The 14,005-nt window shown below is 39.4% G+C and overlaps 1 protein-coding gene across 4 annotated transcripts in view; it reads left to right on the top strand.

The window, feature by feature from the left end:
* CTTNBP2 (cortactin binding protein 2) overlaps positions 1 to 14,005 on the top strand; it is a 129,573-nt gene that overhangs the window by 91,621 nt on the left and 23,947 nt on the right. For all 4 annotated transcript variants that reach the window (XM_039860625.1, XM_039860627.1, XM_039860628.1 and 1 more), the window contains 3 exons: positions 406 to 485; positions 9,720 to 9,806; positions 9,888 to 9,987. In XM_039860625.1, the coding sequence (XP_039716559.1) occupies positions 406 to 485; positions 9,720 to 9,806; positions 9,888 to 9,987 (267 nt within the window). The remainder of the gene's footprint in view (positions 1 to 405; positions 486 to 9,719; positions 9,807 to 9,887; positions 9,988 to 14,005) is intronic.

Genomic DNA, 14,005 nt, shown 5'->3' on the forward strand with positions numbered 1-14,005 from the left:
CTTGATTGCATTGATGATGGCCAAAGCTAGAACTTTCTGAGGATTGGAACTATCTCCAATAATGTTTTCTTATAAACAGTAAAATATTGAATCCAGTGATAGAGCAGATACCAGCTACCATGTTGGAGCTGAGATCGGAGACCTGGATGACTGACGAGATGTGGGTGGGCTTCCCCGGGGAGGAAGGGGCAGCTGTGGAGCTCTTGGGAGGCCAGGAGCAGTGGCTGTTTACCAGCCAGTACAACGTATTGCAATATTTTCACTATGGTAAAGGCACACTGGTGCTTCTTGACCAAGTGTCAGGTCTGCCTATATAGCTCGACAAACACCTTATATCTTTTATGATAGATACAGTTGTGTTTTGGTCATCTATGTTTTTACTTTCTGTGTATTTCTTTCCTACAGGTCCTCAAGAAGGCTGCCTCAGTAGTGTGACTTACGCATCTATGATCCCCCTCCAGATGCTGCAGAACTACCTCAGGCTGGTAGGTGGACGCTGGGAGTGGAGTCTTACACTCCTGTCCCTGGCACTGGCACATTGTTACATTTAGAGGAGTGCGAGTCTCCACCCACCCCCTGCTCTCACCCCATTACCTTCTCCAGCAGTCTCCTCCCCTGCCCCTGTGGAAGGCTGCTGCTCACTTAGTTCTGGATTTCTGTCACTGTTATCCAGGTGTCCATTGCTTGGACCTGGAGACTACCTGTGACTTTTGAGTGTTACAGTTTGGGCAGGAGGGGGTTGTCTTCTCCTAACAAGGACTCGACATAAATATGGAAGAAAACAGCTATAAGTATTAAAATGCCTTGCTACAGAGTATTAATTTGGTCACTTTAACAGAAACCAAAAAATTATATCTTAAACAGTATGGAAGTTATTTTTCTCACATATAGAAGCCCCAGCTGGTGAGAGAGCCATGGAGGGTGGAGGGGCAGGGCTATGCCAGTGTACCTTCTCTCTCAGGGCTCCACTGTTCCCTGGGGTCTTGCTTATGTGGGCTTGGTCCACATCCAGATTGTGGCCTGAGGGAAGAGAGCCTGGAGGGTAAGCCGCTTCCTTTCAGGGAAGTCACATACATCATTCTTACCATGTCCCACGGGAATATAGACACATGTCCACCCATGGCTGGCAAGTGTGATCTTTTGCCAGGTGACCCTACTATGCTAATACTAGGCAGTTCCGTTACTAAAAGGAAGAAGTGGGGAGTATGATTATCAAGAGAAAGTAGCAAATTCTCAGTACAAAATGGATTAAAGTAATACTTTGCATTTGTCCAGTCCTTATGCATGCCAGGCTATAAGCAAAGTGTTTGTGCATGTCTAATTTATTCCTCAAAACATCCCTGTGAGGTAGACAGTATCTCCTATTTTATAAATGAGGAAACAGAGAGAAAATAGCTACAAGCCTATATAGTTAGTGAGTGATAAAGCCAGGATTGTGTATTCCCTGATACCTGTGTGTGTCTGTGTGTGTGAGACCTACCTAAAATTAATACTGATGGTGTGAAATATTAAGTAAACAATCATTTAGTTTACTGCTTTAATTTGGATAATTTTTTAAAAAATGAATGGGTTTGACTGTGACCCTTAATGAAAGTTGTTTCCATTAACTATGAATTGATGTCTTTGTCCCTGATGAAAGGAAGTATTGAAAAGCCTTCCCCGGGTAGTCTGCCTGGGCTCAAAGTCGGGATTGACCTGTGTAAAGGCAGCCACAGAAGCATAGAAACATTCAAAGGCCTTACAATTTGGGAGAGATGGTATCTTCTAAATTTGATACTTTTACTTTTTTTCTTTGCTCTTTGCTCTTTTTTCTTTCATGCATCAAAGTAAGCCTGAGGGTTTTATAAAAATGGGAAGATCTCATTCCTTTGCTTAAGTGAAGGTTGAAGTTGTGTGACCAACTGGTTTTCAGGAATGTGAGCCTCAGGCTCTCAGTAGAGTCACTTTCTGAAACCACTTTCTTGCCTTCCTCCCCCTTCTCAGTTTCTCTGTACAAGGCGAGGTTCTGGCTTAGAGCTTATCATTCACCAGTTTAGATGATAAAATAAATAAAGGTATCACAACCAAATAACAACTGTATATTAGCTTTTGCTGAGTAGATCTGTCAAATGAAATGTCTACTAGTCACATTATATATAGAATATACCAAGTGCACTTATGTGTGTGCCTTCTAAGGCACAGGACATAGTTTGACTACCAATGACGAACATACCAGAGATTAAATTAACATTGGTGTTAGCCTTAGTTCCCATGTAATGAGTGTACACAAAGGGCTTTTTTAATCCAACAATTAACTTTTGAGTGAAGAAAAAATTAGCACTCATTTTAGCAATCACTTCAAAATTTAGAGTGACTGAGATAATAATATATTATAATGGTTATCAATGTTTCTTCTTTCATACAAGATTATAAACCCCTTAAGGATATAGACCAGGTATTATGCATTTGTGTATCTTGTTTAGTTATTTAATTCAGTTTTTTGACAACTGTTTATTGAGAGCCTCTTATATGCAGGCAGTTTTAGGAACATAGGGTATAGCTATGTATAAATAAGATGTACTCCCTAAATGCGTGGAGCTTTTATTCTAGTGAGGAAGACAGATGAAAATGAAATGAATAAATACATGTAACGTGAGGCCGGCACTAATTATAAGTATAACGAAGAATAAAGCAGATAAGGGGAGAAAGAGCTAGTGGAAAGGATGGCAGAAAGAGCTTTGGGATGGAGCTGGTAGGGAAGAACTTACTGTGGTGATGCGAACAGAAGATGAAGTGAAGGCAGTATTCTTATGGAGGGTATTTAAAGCAGAGGGAATGGCAGGTACCAAAGTATCTAGACTGGCACTGATTTCTGAGAGATAACCAGAAACTAGATCATGCAGGACCATGGCAAGGGCTTTTAAATTTTATTCCAGGTACAATAGGAAGCAACTGGTAGGATTTGGCCAGAGAGTAACATATGTACTTAGTGCCACAATAATTATAGGCATGCTGATGTGTTTTTGAATTGTTGACAATCTATGTAATATATGCAAACCTACTAATATCTGACTTTTATTGAGTATTTTTATATGTTAGGCTCTGCTCTAAGTATAGAGATTTTGTCATTTAATTATTCTGTGAGTTACTTAACCAGTGACTCTCATGTTACAGGTGAATAAACCAAGACTCAATAGTAATTTGCCCAAGGTCCTTGGCAAGTAAGTGGTGGAAGCTAGAGTTGAACCAAGCCTGTGTTCCATTTTCATGCATGTAATCAGTTTATACTAGTTTTTAACTTACTGGTTAAAAAAAGAATTGCAGTAACCAGTTTTTACTGTGTGCAAATGTATTGTATAAATGCATGTATTAAAGCCCTTAAAAACCACATGGAGTGAGGACTTTAAATCGGGCTTTTTAAAAATGATGTAGCTTTTAAATATTCTCATTGAATATTTAAAATAATACAAGTAAAATTTAAATCTCCATTCTTCAGTTAATAAGGAAACATTTAACTTAAATTTGAGTTTTCAGTCACTAATAACGATAGTTGAACTTTTTGCATTAACAAACTTTTCTATCAGTTTGCAATTTTTATTAGCTTATTCATAACTTTATTTTAATAATTCAGTGACTATGAATATTATTTTAGAAAAATACTTAAATAGGTTGCCCTAATCTGAGCCCTATTTTAAAATGTAGTACTCTGAATCCCCCAGGATATAATTCTTGAGGTTCTTCTATCTATTGTCTGTCCACTCCGATATGTGCCATGCTAATCACAAAAATCCTTGCTAGGAGATTTTTCTTATTCTTTATACATTCCTCAAATAAGTCTGCTACGTTCCCATAAAAATGTCATAAATGATGGCTATCTAAGATGGCCCACCAGAGCTCCATTAGCTTCTTTAGCAGATGACCAGGTATAGCCTGATCTTTTTCAAAGCGTGGAAGAGCGAGGCTGGGGAAGGTCGCAGTGGAAGGAGGAGGCGGGTTCCCAGGTATGAGGAAGAGGAGGCTCCAACACCAGTGGACCTTTCAGCTCTTCTAGCTGCAGTAGAAGAAGAACTTGGCCAGTAGGACATGTGTTAGCGCAGAGGAGGTCTGGAGCAGCGAGAGTTCATCAGTGCAAGAGGCTGGGTGACAAGGGGGGGTGTGTCCCAAAGTTATATCTTATAGTTTAATTTTTTTAATAGCTATGATACCCACGTTGTTATGTCTGTATTAATGAATGAAGGCCTACCTTTATTTGAAGTTAGTAATCAAATCTGATCTTGGCTTTTACAGTTTCAGTAAGGTAATTTTTAAAAACAGTGTGTGTGTCTTTCTCTGTATGTGACCTATAATTCCTCTTGAGTTTTATTATTATACCTACCTATTAAGAGGGACCTCAGCAAATGCTTAAAACCCTTTTTAACGTGAAGAACTCCAGTTTTGTGTCTTCCCCGATGCTGGATGTGCCAGTGTTGTTTATGGGATTTTTTGTGAAAAAATTGACAGTAACTATTATCTGTGCCTCTAAAGTCATATATAAATTAGTACTTTAAAATTGAATGTCAGAAGACATCAGAATGAAAGTCCTTGCTATAACATGACACTTTAAGCTATAGCCATCCCAATTTTATTGGCTTGGTAAAGACCTTTTATTTTTCATTCTCTTTTGAGTTCATCATCTCAGTGCAACCTGGCCTAAAACTCTCAGGACAGTAGAAGCTTTTCCTCAGACTCTTGACAAATGAAACTCCAAATAAAAGGTGAAGTTTATTGCTTTAAAATAATGCCACAAGTCTGAAAACTCATTACAGGTGCCACGTTGACCACAGTGAAGACGACAGCTCCTCTCTAAACTCCATTTTGCAGAAAAACACTGTGGAGGGAAAAAAATTAAGGGATAGCTGGGCCTTCGTTAAGGTCATTGTTCCCTTTGAATCCTGAATTCATTTGCCTCACAAAGCGCTAATTGACATGTGATAAGAACTTCCTGAATAGGCTCTGAAGACACAGGAATAAAAGGGATTGGTACCAGTTGTGATAATAAGGCCAGTGTCCCTCTCCTAATAAGCAAAAATATCACACTGTAAGTGTGCACTTAGAGGATAATTCTGACAACTACAGTTCACCTTTTAGAAGTTGTTTGATTTTCTTTTTCAAAGAACAGATTTCCTTTTAACACACTTAAAATATTTACTTCTGGCCCTAAAACTCTGCTTACCTGTCTGTATGTCCATCCCTACCTATCTATGTATCTATCTAACTTCAGAGCCCTCTGCTGGAAGCATGGAGCATGTATATTTATTATGCCTCAGATCTCGTGTATTTGGAGAAATGTAATATGATAACACTGGAATAGATAAATATATTTTTTTTTGCATAACTTTGCATGTTTGTGCCAGTCTCAGCAGAGCAACAGGCTCCCAATAATTAATTTTTTTTTGATTCAGAATTTAAATGGTAACCAACACAACTATATCATTTGACTAGATAGAACAAAGTATCATAAACAAAAATTGATAATATCTGAAATGAGGAGAAACCTACTAATAGAATGAGTGCATTAGAATGTATGAATAGTCTGAAAATCTATACATTTGTTTTCTTCTTTATTTACTATTTAGTTCACTTACATATATATTACCATTTTCCACAAAAGATATTAGACTATATGAACACACAATGCTTACTGCTAGTGAATGGCCTTTGCAATGAAATTTTAAATTGAATATTTCCTGCCTGTATTTTTTAAAAACCTACAATCTGAGAACAAATGGGGTGTTGAAATTGAAGATAGCTCATCGATGAAGCTGGTCTCTTACTGTTATATGATTTCAAAATCAATCTTAAGAAAGCATAGCCAGTTTGACAGGGTGGCTGTAAAGAATAGCACTTTTGTTTTCAGAAGTGAGACAAGATTAAATAGCAGTGCTACTTGAAAATCTCATGGGTAGAATATTCAGTAAATCTTGAAAATTCGTATTCTGTTTCACTTATGTGAAACAATCCATTCCCTGTTAGAGAGTTTCTACCAATAAGTCATGGCAGTTTGGGATTAATTTGGAGATCTCAAGACTTCTGGTTTAAAATTGCACCAAGCTAGCAGTACCTAACACACAATTTCCCACTGAAGTACTTTTGAAAAGTAAGAAAACTTCATAATAACAGAGAAAAGTAGAACTGACGTATCCCTTTGGTAAGAATCTAGAAAAAAATTCCACTGCATTTTGGGGCAAGAGAATGTTAGACCCACTTATTGGAGGCTTGCCAGAAATTAAATAGGAAAATACTTTTCTTATCCTTCTTATTACCATGTTACTAATATTCAAAAAAGTAAGATTTACACCAGTTAGAAAATTGAGCATATGTGCTTTACTGCATAGATTCTGCTCTTTGCAGCTGTACCACCATGATATTCTCCTCCACCCCTGTCAATACAGGTCCTTCCACACCCATTCAGAGATGAAAGCTCCTGGAAATACCTGGACAGGAAGTTGATGGGCTTTGGTGAAGACTGTGCTGCATCTGGGCACTGTCAGCGGGAGGGATGCAGGAGCATCCTGCTTCTTGGGATTGCAGTTTATCTCATGCATTTTTCTGCTGTGGTGGACAACAGGAGTTTAGCCCACTGCAGCCAGTGCTGGGTCCTGGAGTTTAACTAGAAACTATAGACACTCACCCAATGACCTAAGACAGAGATTCAGGTAAAATCCTAGCAGACAGTGAGTGAAGCCAGTGATGATCCACACATCCTGCTTTACTGCAAAATTCTTTCTATGGTTTCTCCAGTCCATAAATACTAATACAAAGTTAACATATACCTAGGTAGAATACTGCAGAACAGAACAAAGTTATTATTCTGAAAACATTCGGAAGAACACACCTTAAGAATTACTAGAAGAAAAAAAAAACAGGAAAAAAAGTGTGGAAACTTATGTTCATTCTCTAGAGAATGCAAGGGGATAGACTATGGAAGCAGAGCAAGAAAGCCATGGTAGAGGTCGGGCCAAGATTAAAAGTGTTGGAAAGGAGATGAATGGACAAGGTAAGGAACTATAAGAACAACTAAAAAGGCAATGACGTCATTAAAAATGCACTCGAGACAATAAAGAGCAGAAGTGAGATAGTGGATGTTCTTTTCAGTGTTGTAAAACAGGGGTCCCTAACCCCCAGGCCACAGACTGGTACCCATCTGTGGTCTGTTAGGACCCGGGTCACACAGCAGGAGGTGAGCAGCAGGCAAGCCAGCGAAGCTTCATCTGTATTTGCAGCCACTTCCCAGCACCAGCATTACTGCCTCAGCTCCACCTCAGATCATCAGGCATTAGATTCTCATATGAGCACCAGTCACTGGTGCCATAAAGGTTGGGGACTGCTGTTGTAAGAGACTAATTTGAGCTCTTCCCAAATGTAGAAGAGGACAGAGTTATAATAGTGACAAGGGGACAGATGTCTTCACAGAGTACAGTAAGGGAACTTAAGCATGATAGGTGTTCCTTAGAAATAAGAGAACTAGAAGAGGAGAAATTACCAAAAACAGAAGAAAAATTTTCTCAGTCATTTCATAGTCAAAAGGTCTGACTATGCATATGGAAAGGATTTACTATGTTCAATTTAAATATGAGAAACAGGCCACAACTAGGCAAATCTGGACAACATGTTTTCATTACAGGTACAATTTGTATATCCCCAAGCTTGTACATCTCATAAGTGCAATTGAGAACAGATCATTCTTTAATAATTCTTTTTTAATAATAATTTGCCTCTGCAGTCTTGTGGCTTCATAGCCTCACTGCCTAGAAGCAGAACCTCAGCTGAACTTTCTAGCATATTCTCTGTCATGTCTCTGGGGGACTTCCTGTCCCAGTGTTGGTCTTTGATGGCACCTCTACCATTGCTTGGCACACAGACCCCTCCTCCCCCCACCCCCCCCCACCCCCCACATGAGTACCACAGGAAACAGCCCTGGCCAGCCACCACTGCGTACATCCTGTGGCCTTAGGATGTTGACGTTCTTTGGGCAGCTATAGGCACTGTCATGTTTCTTCCAGGCATGCCACTCCTGTTGCTTCCCTAGCTACAGTGTGACTCCATCTGCTTCCTTCTTTATCGATGGCTTAGCAATAGTTGAATAGTATTCGAAATCAGAAAATCACCAGTGGCTACCAGCTATGTTGTCTTTCAGAGCCTAAAACCCAGTCCCAAGTTCAACATCAAGGGGCCCCTTAAAGGACCACTTCCTTCTTTAGCTTTTTGTCTGACACCTGATGGTTAAGCCTGGTTTTCCACCACTTTCCAGGAATTCTTTTAAGTATGTCTTGGTCTCCTTAGAGGCCAAAGCTCAAGTCTTAAGGCCCCAGGTAAGGAAGGAGTTTCCTCTTTTCTATGCTAATGTCTTTCCCTCAAGCCTTTCTTTCATATCCCAAAATCGCCTCTTCCTGCATGAGCCAGGAGCATATTCACTGTCTTCACAGAAGTCCACCCCTGCCACCTTCAAGGATGTGGCCTTCCCTATGATCTCAAAGGGACAACCTATCAGAGCACAATAGAACAATAACAGCTCAAAGATACACATACACATGTATCCTTACATTGTTCCACTCCAAAGTGTAAAGAGAGAACAGACCCTTTTGTGTTAAAAAGTTCTCTAAGTCTGGTGGCTCAATCTTCATACATGAGCTACATCCACTGGACAGATTAGGTTGGCACTTCTCCTGCTCAGGATCTCTTCTTCAAGACCTTTTCAAGAAGATACTTCTGTCAAGCACATGGGCTGGGTGCGGGAGCTTGTCCCTGGTGTGATGGAGGTAGGAGAATGACTTTCCTTCCACATCTTGCTCCAAACATGTAGGTCATTGGCTTTCCATCCCAGTGCATGCTACATGTCTACATGTTCTCAGATGAAGTGTCCTTATACATAAGTATAAAGGTTTTTTTAAATCCTATAGGTATACACGTAGGAGATTTTCTTTTTTACAAAGTGATCAATCTTTACCAAGACTTCTTTGAAACACCAAATTCCAGATTGGAATAATACTGAGAATTGATAAAAGAATTTTATACTCATCCAGATATCTTTTGTAGAAAAAGTCAACACAAAAATATTCTCTGCTATACAACAGCTACAAAAAGATTACACTCGCGTGTCCTTAAAAAGCACATAAATACACACACATCAACTTTGCGAAGAAAAACTAGAAGGAAACATATTTACGGTGGTTTCTTCAGTGATTTGCACTCTGCTTCTTCATGTTTCTTTATATTTTCCAAAATTCTCTTAATGAAATTCATTGCTATTTTAATCACCAATACATAAAATAAGCATTAGGAAAACTCAAACCGCAGAGCATCTGCAAAGGATAGTAAAGAAAAAAGTTACAGAACATCTGCAAAGGACAAAATACACTCACTAAGAACTATGTTCCCAGCTAATATACTGAACCTCAACTGTAGAAAATAGGGGGAAGAAGTATGCTTCTTCATAGAATGCCATCTCTTGCTATGAATGTATAAATACTATAAAAAATACTGTGTAAAATATAAATGCAGTATTTGCCAGTATTTCACATTAAAACAAAAGACAACATTCAACATGCCCAGTGAATGAAGCTAATACCTAAAATAGTATCTTTAATCTTTTGAAAGGCTGAGGACAGTCAGAAAGGGAATGTCACATTTGTGTACCACTTTTTTTTTCCTCTTCTGAACTTGGCATTTTCACCTATGGTCTCTTCTTGGTTTATCAATAGGTGGAGCAATATCATAATGTCATTTTCCACGGCCCAGAAGGAAGCTTGCAAGACTACATAGCACATCAGCTTGCACTCTGCATGAAGGTATTGATTGCTCACATACCCTCTCCTTTTCTTTGATAACTCAAACGCGTATAGAACTAACCAGTCTGTTTCCTATCATAGCACAAACAAATGGCTGCAGGATTCTCCTGTGAAATAGTAAGAGCTGAAGTAGATGCTGATTTCTCCAAGGAACAGCTGGTAGACCTGTTCATTACTAATGGTAAGACCATTTCAAATGCAGAGTGAATTGTGATAACCAAAAGGCATGCCCTTCAGTGGTGCCATTAAAAGAAAACAAAATTCGTTGCTCGAGGATAAATTTAAGTCAGCTTTTCAATTATTTAGCAACTATGGGATGAAAATCGGGAACCCAGGTGAATACTTGCAAAAAATTATTTCCATGACTTCTTGAACTATACACAAGATTTCAAATGTGTGCCTGGTTATGGCAATATTCTGTGGTTGCTTTCTCTAATACTCCAAATCTCAAAAACTGTCTCAAGATTTTAATTGACTTTTATCACCCCCATCTCATTCACGTACTGTGCAGGACGTACAGTAACAACAATGCATTTTCTTCTTTTTTCATCTTTTGTTTATAACTCATTATGCATTGTGAGCACACTATAACCGGCAGCAGAGGTAGGTATACCACAGGAGAAGGCGGTGGGAGCAGTTTGCCCTAGATGGACTCGTGTCGCATCACTGATGCTATTTAGAATTGCATGGTGATAATAAAAAGCAGATCAGTTATGGTAAATTTTAATATTATTCACAAATTCTCTACAATCAAAGTACCCCTTATTGCTGAACCTAGGGTAACTACGTTCTTCACCTCACCCTTAGTATGCTATTGACTGGCACTTCACTAAACATGTTATATGCATTAACTCATTTAATTTCCATGACAGCACTATGCAAGTAGGTATCACTATATCCATTTCAAAGGTGAGGAAACAGGCACAAAGATTTCATTCAACAACTTGTCACAACTATATAGTGGCAGAACCAGGATTAAATATGTTTGTTAATATAATATTTTCATGAATTTTCTATCTTAGGCTTTAGAGCTTAAGACTTCAAGCTTTCCCACAAGTGAAGTTAGCATAACTCCACATAGCATAGCATGACTAGTGACTGTGACACCAAACTGAAATGGACCAGACTCCAGTCTCCAAGGACTTGGAGCCAGCGAGCCCCAGGCAGCATGTGAAGAAGGCAGGCGGTTGCAAGATCCATGAAGGATGATTTGAAAAGCAAATTCAAATCTCCCTTTTAGGGAGAGGGGTACTTCTTATCTTTGGAGCCATGATTAAGCATGACATCTCGTGGCTAGGGCAACTCTTGACTAGGCTGAGGAAAAAGGAAGTGACGAGCAGTTCCTAAGTCAAGAAATAAAATTAAGAGGCAGGTTTGGAGCGAAACTGAGAAGCACATTTTGGGTACAGAACAGTCCCACTGGAATCTGAATGTTGCTGTAGTACCTAGGCCAGCTTTTGGCTCGAAACTAGTGAAAGTTAACTACAGAAAGTTGTTTTCTCTGAAGATATTAGTGATAATAGCTAACGTTTATTAAGCTCCTACTCTGGTAGGCTCTGTTCTACACATCCTGCTGTACAAACATGAAACACTTGAGACAAGAGGTGAAGTACTCTGCCCAAAGATCCCACAGCTAGGACACAGTAGGAGCAGGACTCAAACCCTAGCATCTAGCTCCTGACCCTGACCTTCATCACTGCCAGCCACTGCTTATAACCTCGACTGTGCCAAAATTCCTGTTTCCCCCTTAGTTATATAACAAAAGCTCCAGCATTCTTTTCAACTTGGTCTTGTTTTATCTCAAAGTGAGAAGCTAAAATATTTCATTTTCTCCCTATCAGGTGGGTAGCACCTACAGACTGAATTCCATCCTCTGAAGCTTAGAGAGCTAAGATCAGAGAGTCGCGAATTAGGTCATGAGGGATGCAAGGTAGATGACTCAGCACTTCTGAATCTGTGGGGAGCGTCTTCTTAAAAAGAGCTCCTCTTCTGGTTTCCAGGTTTGGTGAGCGGCACAAGTCTTTCGGTCTCTCACACTTGAAACTCAGGTCTTGTTGGCAAGCTTAAAAACCTAAATGGCCACAAGTGCCAACAAGCCGCATTAAGGGGTAGATCGGGCTGGATGGGGCTGGAGGGGCGGGGGAGGAGGCACATCTCCATCTACCTGAGGGCAGCTCTTAGCTCCAGCACTTCGTTGCTGGCAGAAGTGAAGATTCAGTGTCATAAGGTCTTGTGACTTTTAGGAAGAAGCCAGAAATCCAGGTTTTTATGTGAAAATTTAGGGTTTCGTTTTCTCAGTATTGTCAACTATTTCAATTTTTAAAGTAATAAGAGGACCACATAGAACCCCGAGGCCCTCTTATTCATGGACCCCTCACCTCTGTCCCACAGCCGGTCCCTGGTCATGTCCTGCCAGGTTGGTCTCAGTGTGCCTTTTTCATCCATCTGTATTGGCACCACGTTACTTTATGCCCCCTTTTCCTGTATCTCTCTCCTTTCCTGTAAATGGCTATTTTGCCTACTGCTTCTCCCTGTATCTCTTTCACAGGCCACCAGAGTCTAATAAAAGCTCTCAGTGATTCCTGCCCCCACATCCCTTTATTGCCCACTGAACTAAGTCAGTGCCATTCAAGGCCTTTCATTCTAGGACACTGATCACCTGATTTGCTTATCTGACCCCTTATTTCTTTTAATCGAAATATAACATTGTATATGGTTGTAGTGTGTAATGTGTTGATTTGATACACTTATACATTGCAAAATGACAACCGCCATAGCAGTAACTAATACTGCCATCACCTCATGTAATTACTATTTCTTTTTTGTGGTGAGAATATTTAAGTTCTACTCTCTTTCAAATGTATATTAATGTATTGTTAACTGTACTCACCATGCTCTACATTAGATCCCTAAAACTTATTCACTTTATAATTGAAAGTTTGTACCCTTTGACCAGCATCTCATTTCCCCCACCCCCTACTAACCACCATTCCACTTTCTGTTTCTATCAGTTCAGCTATTTTAGATTTCACATATAAGTGAAATTATACAGTATTTGACTTTCTTCGTCTGACTTATCTTACTTAGCATAATTCCCTCAATGTCCATCCATGTTGCTACAAATTGCAAGATTTCCTTCTTTCTTATGGCTGAATAGTATTTCTTTGTATATGTGTACCATATTTTCTTTATTCATTTATCTGATGATGGACACTTAGGTTGCTACCATGTTTTGGCTTTTGTAAATAATGCTTAAATGATCAGGGGGGTGCATATGGCTTTTAGAGATAGTGATTTCCTTTCCTTTGGATAAATATCCAGAAGCAGAAATTCTGGGTCATATGGTAGTTCTGTTTTGAACTTTTTAAGGACCTGCCACACTGTTTTCCATAGTAGCTGCACCAATTCCCACCACCAGTGCACATGGGTTCCCTTTTGTCCACATCCTTGCCAACACTTATCTCTTGTCTTTTTGATGATGCCTCATTGGGATTTTGATTTGCATTTCCTTGAAGATTAATGATATCAAGCATCTTTTCCATGTACCTGTTGGCCATTTCTAAGTCGTCTTTGAAATATCTGCCCCCTTTTTTTTTTAATAGATGTCTGTGCTCCAGCAGAATTTGGTGTTTCTTCCTTACGTGTCCTTTGCTTTTCCACTCTCCATGTCTTTGTTTGTGCTGTAGCTTTCATCTATGATTACAGAGTAAATATACAAACTCCCAGTACACACACTACCATGACCACATGGCAGGTACTATGCAAAGTACTACATTATACAGTACTGATTAAAATAGATATGGTCTCTGCCTTTCTGGAAATGACAGGAAAAGTCCCTGTTAAGATGCTGTAAAGACTCCTCAAATGAAGGCTTCTCTGATCTCTCTGGATACAACTTCTTTTAATGAACAGCAGTAGACTGTTCAAGCCAGTGAGGGTATTATTTGCGTGTGGTATTATAGGTCAAGCCAGTGAGGGTATTATTTGAGCTTTGCCTTGGCCCACACACATGTTGTATTGTGACCTCTCTGAAGGCTAGTAATGTATAGCTTATTTTTTTACTTCACATGCACACTGATTGCCAGTGATTATTTGCTGAAAAAAATTGGTGAATTTCTGGATATAGGAAATAGCATGGGCAAAGAAAAAGGAGATGCTTGTCATATTCAAGTGTCAGCAAGTAGAAGAACTTGTTTGGA

This window comes from Pteropus medius, unplaced genomic scaffold (assembly GCF_902729225.1).
Source record: "Pteropus medius unplaced genomic scaffold, Ma_sr-lr_union100, whole genome shotgun sequence".
Classification (NCBI taxonomy): Eukaryota; Metazoa; Chordata; class Mammalia; order Chiroptera; family Pteropodidae; genus Pteropus; species Pteropus medius.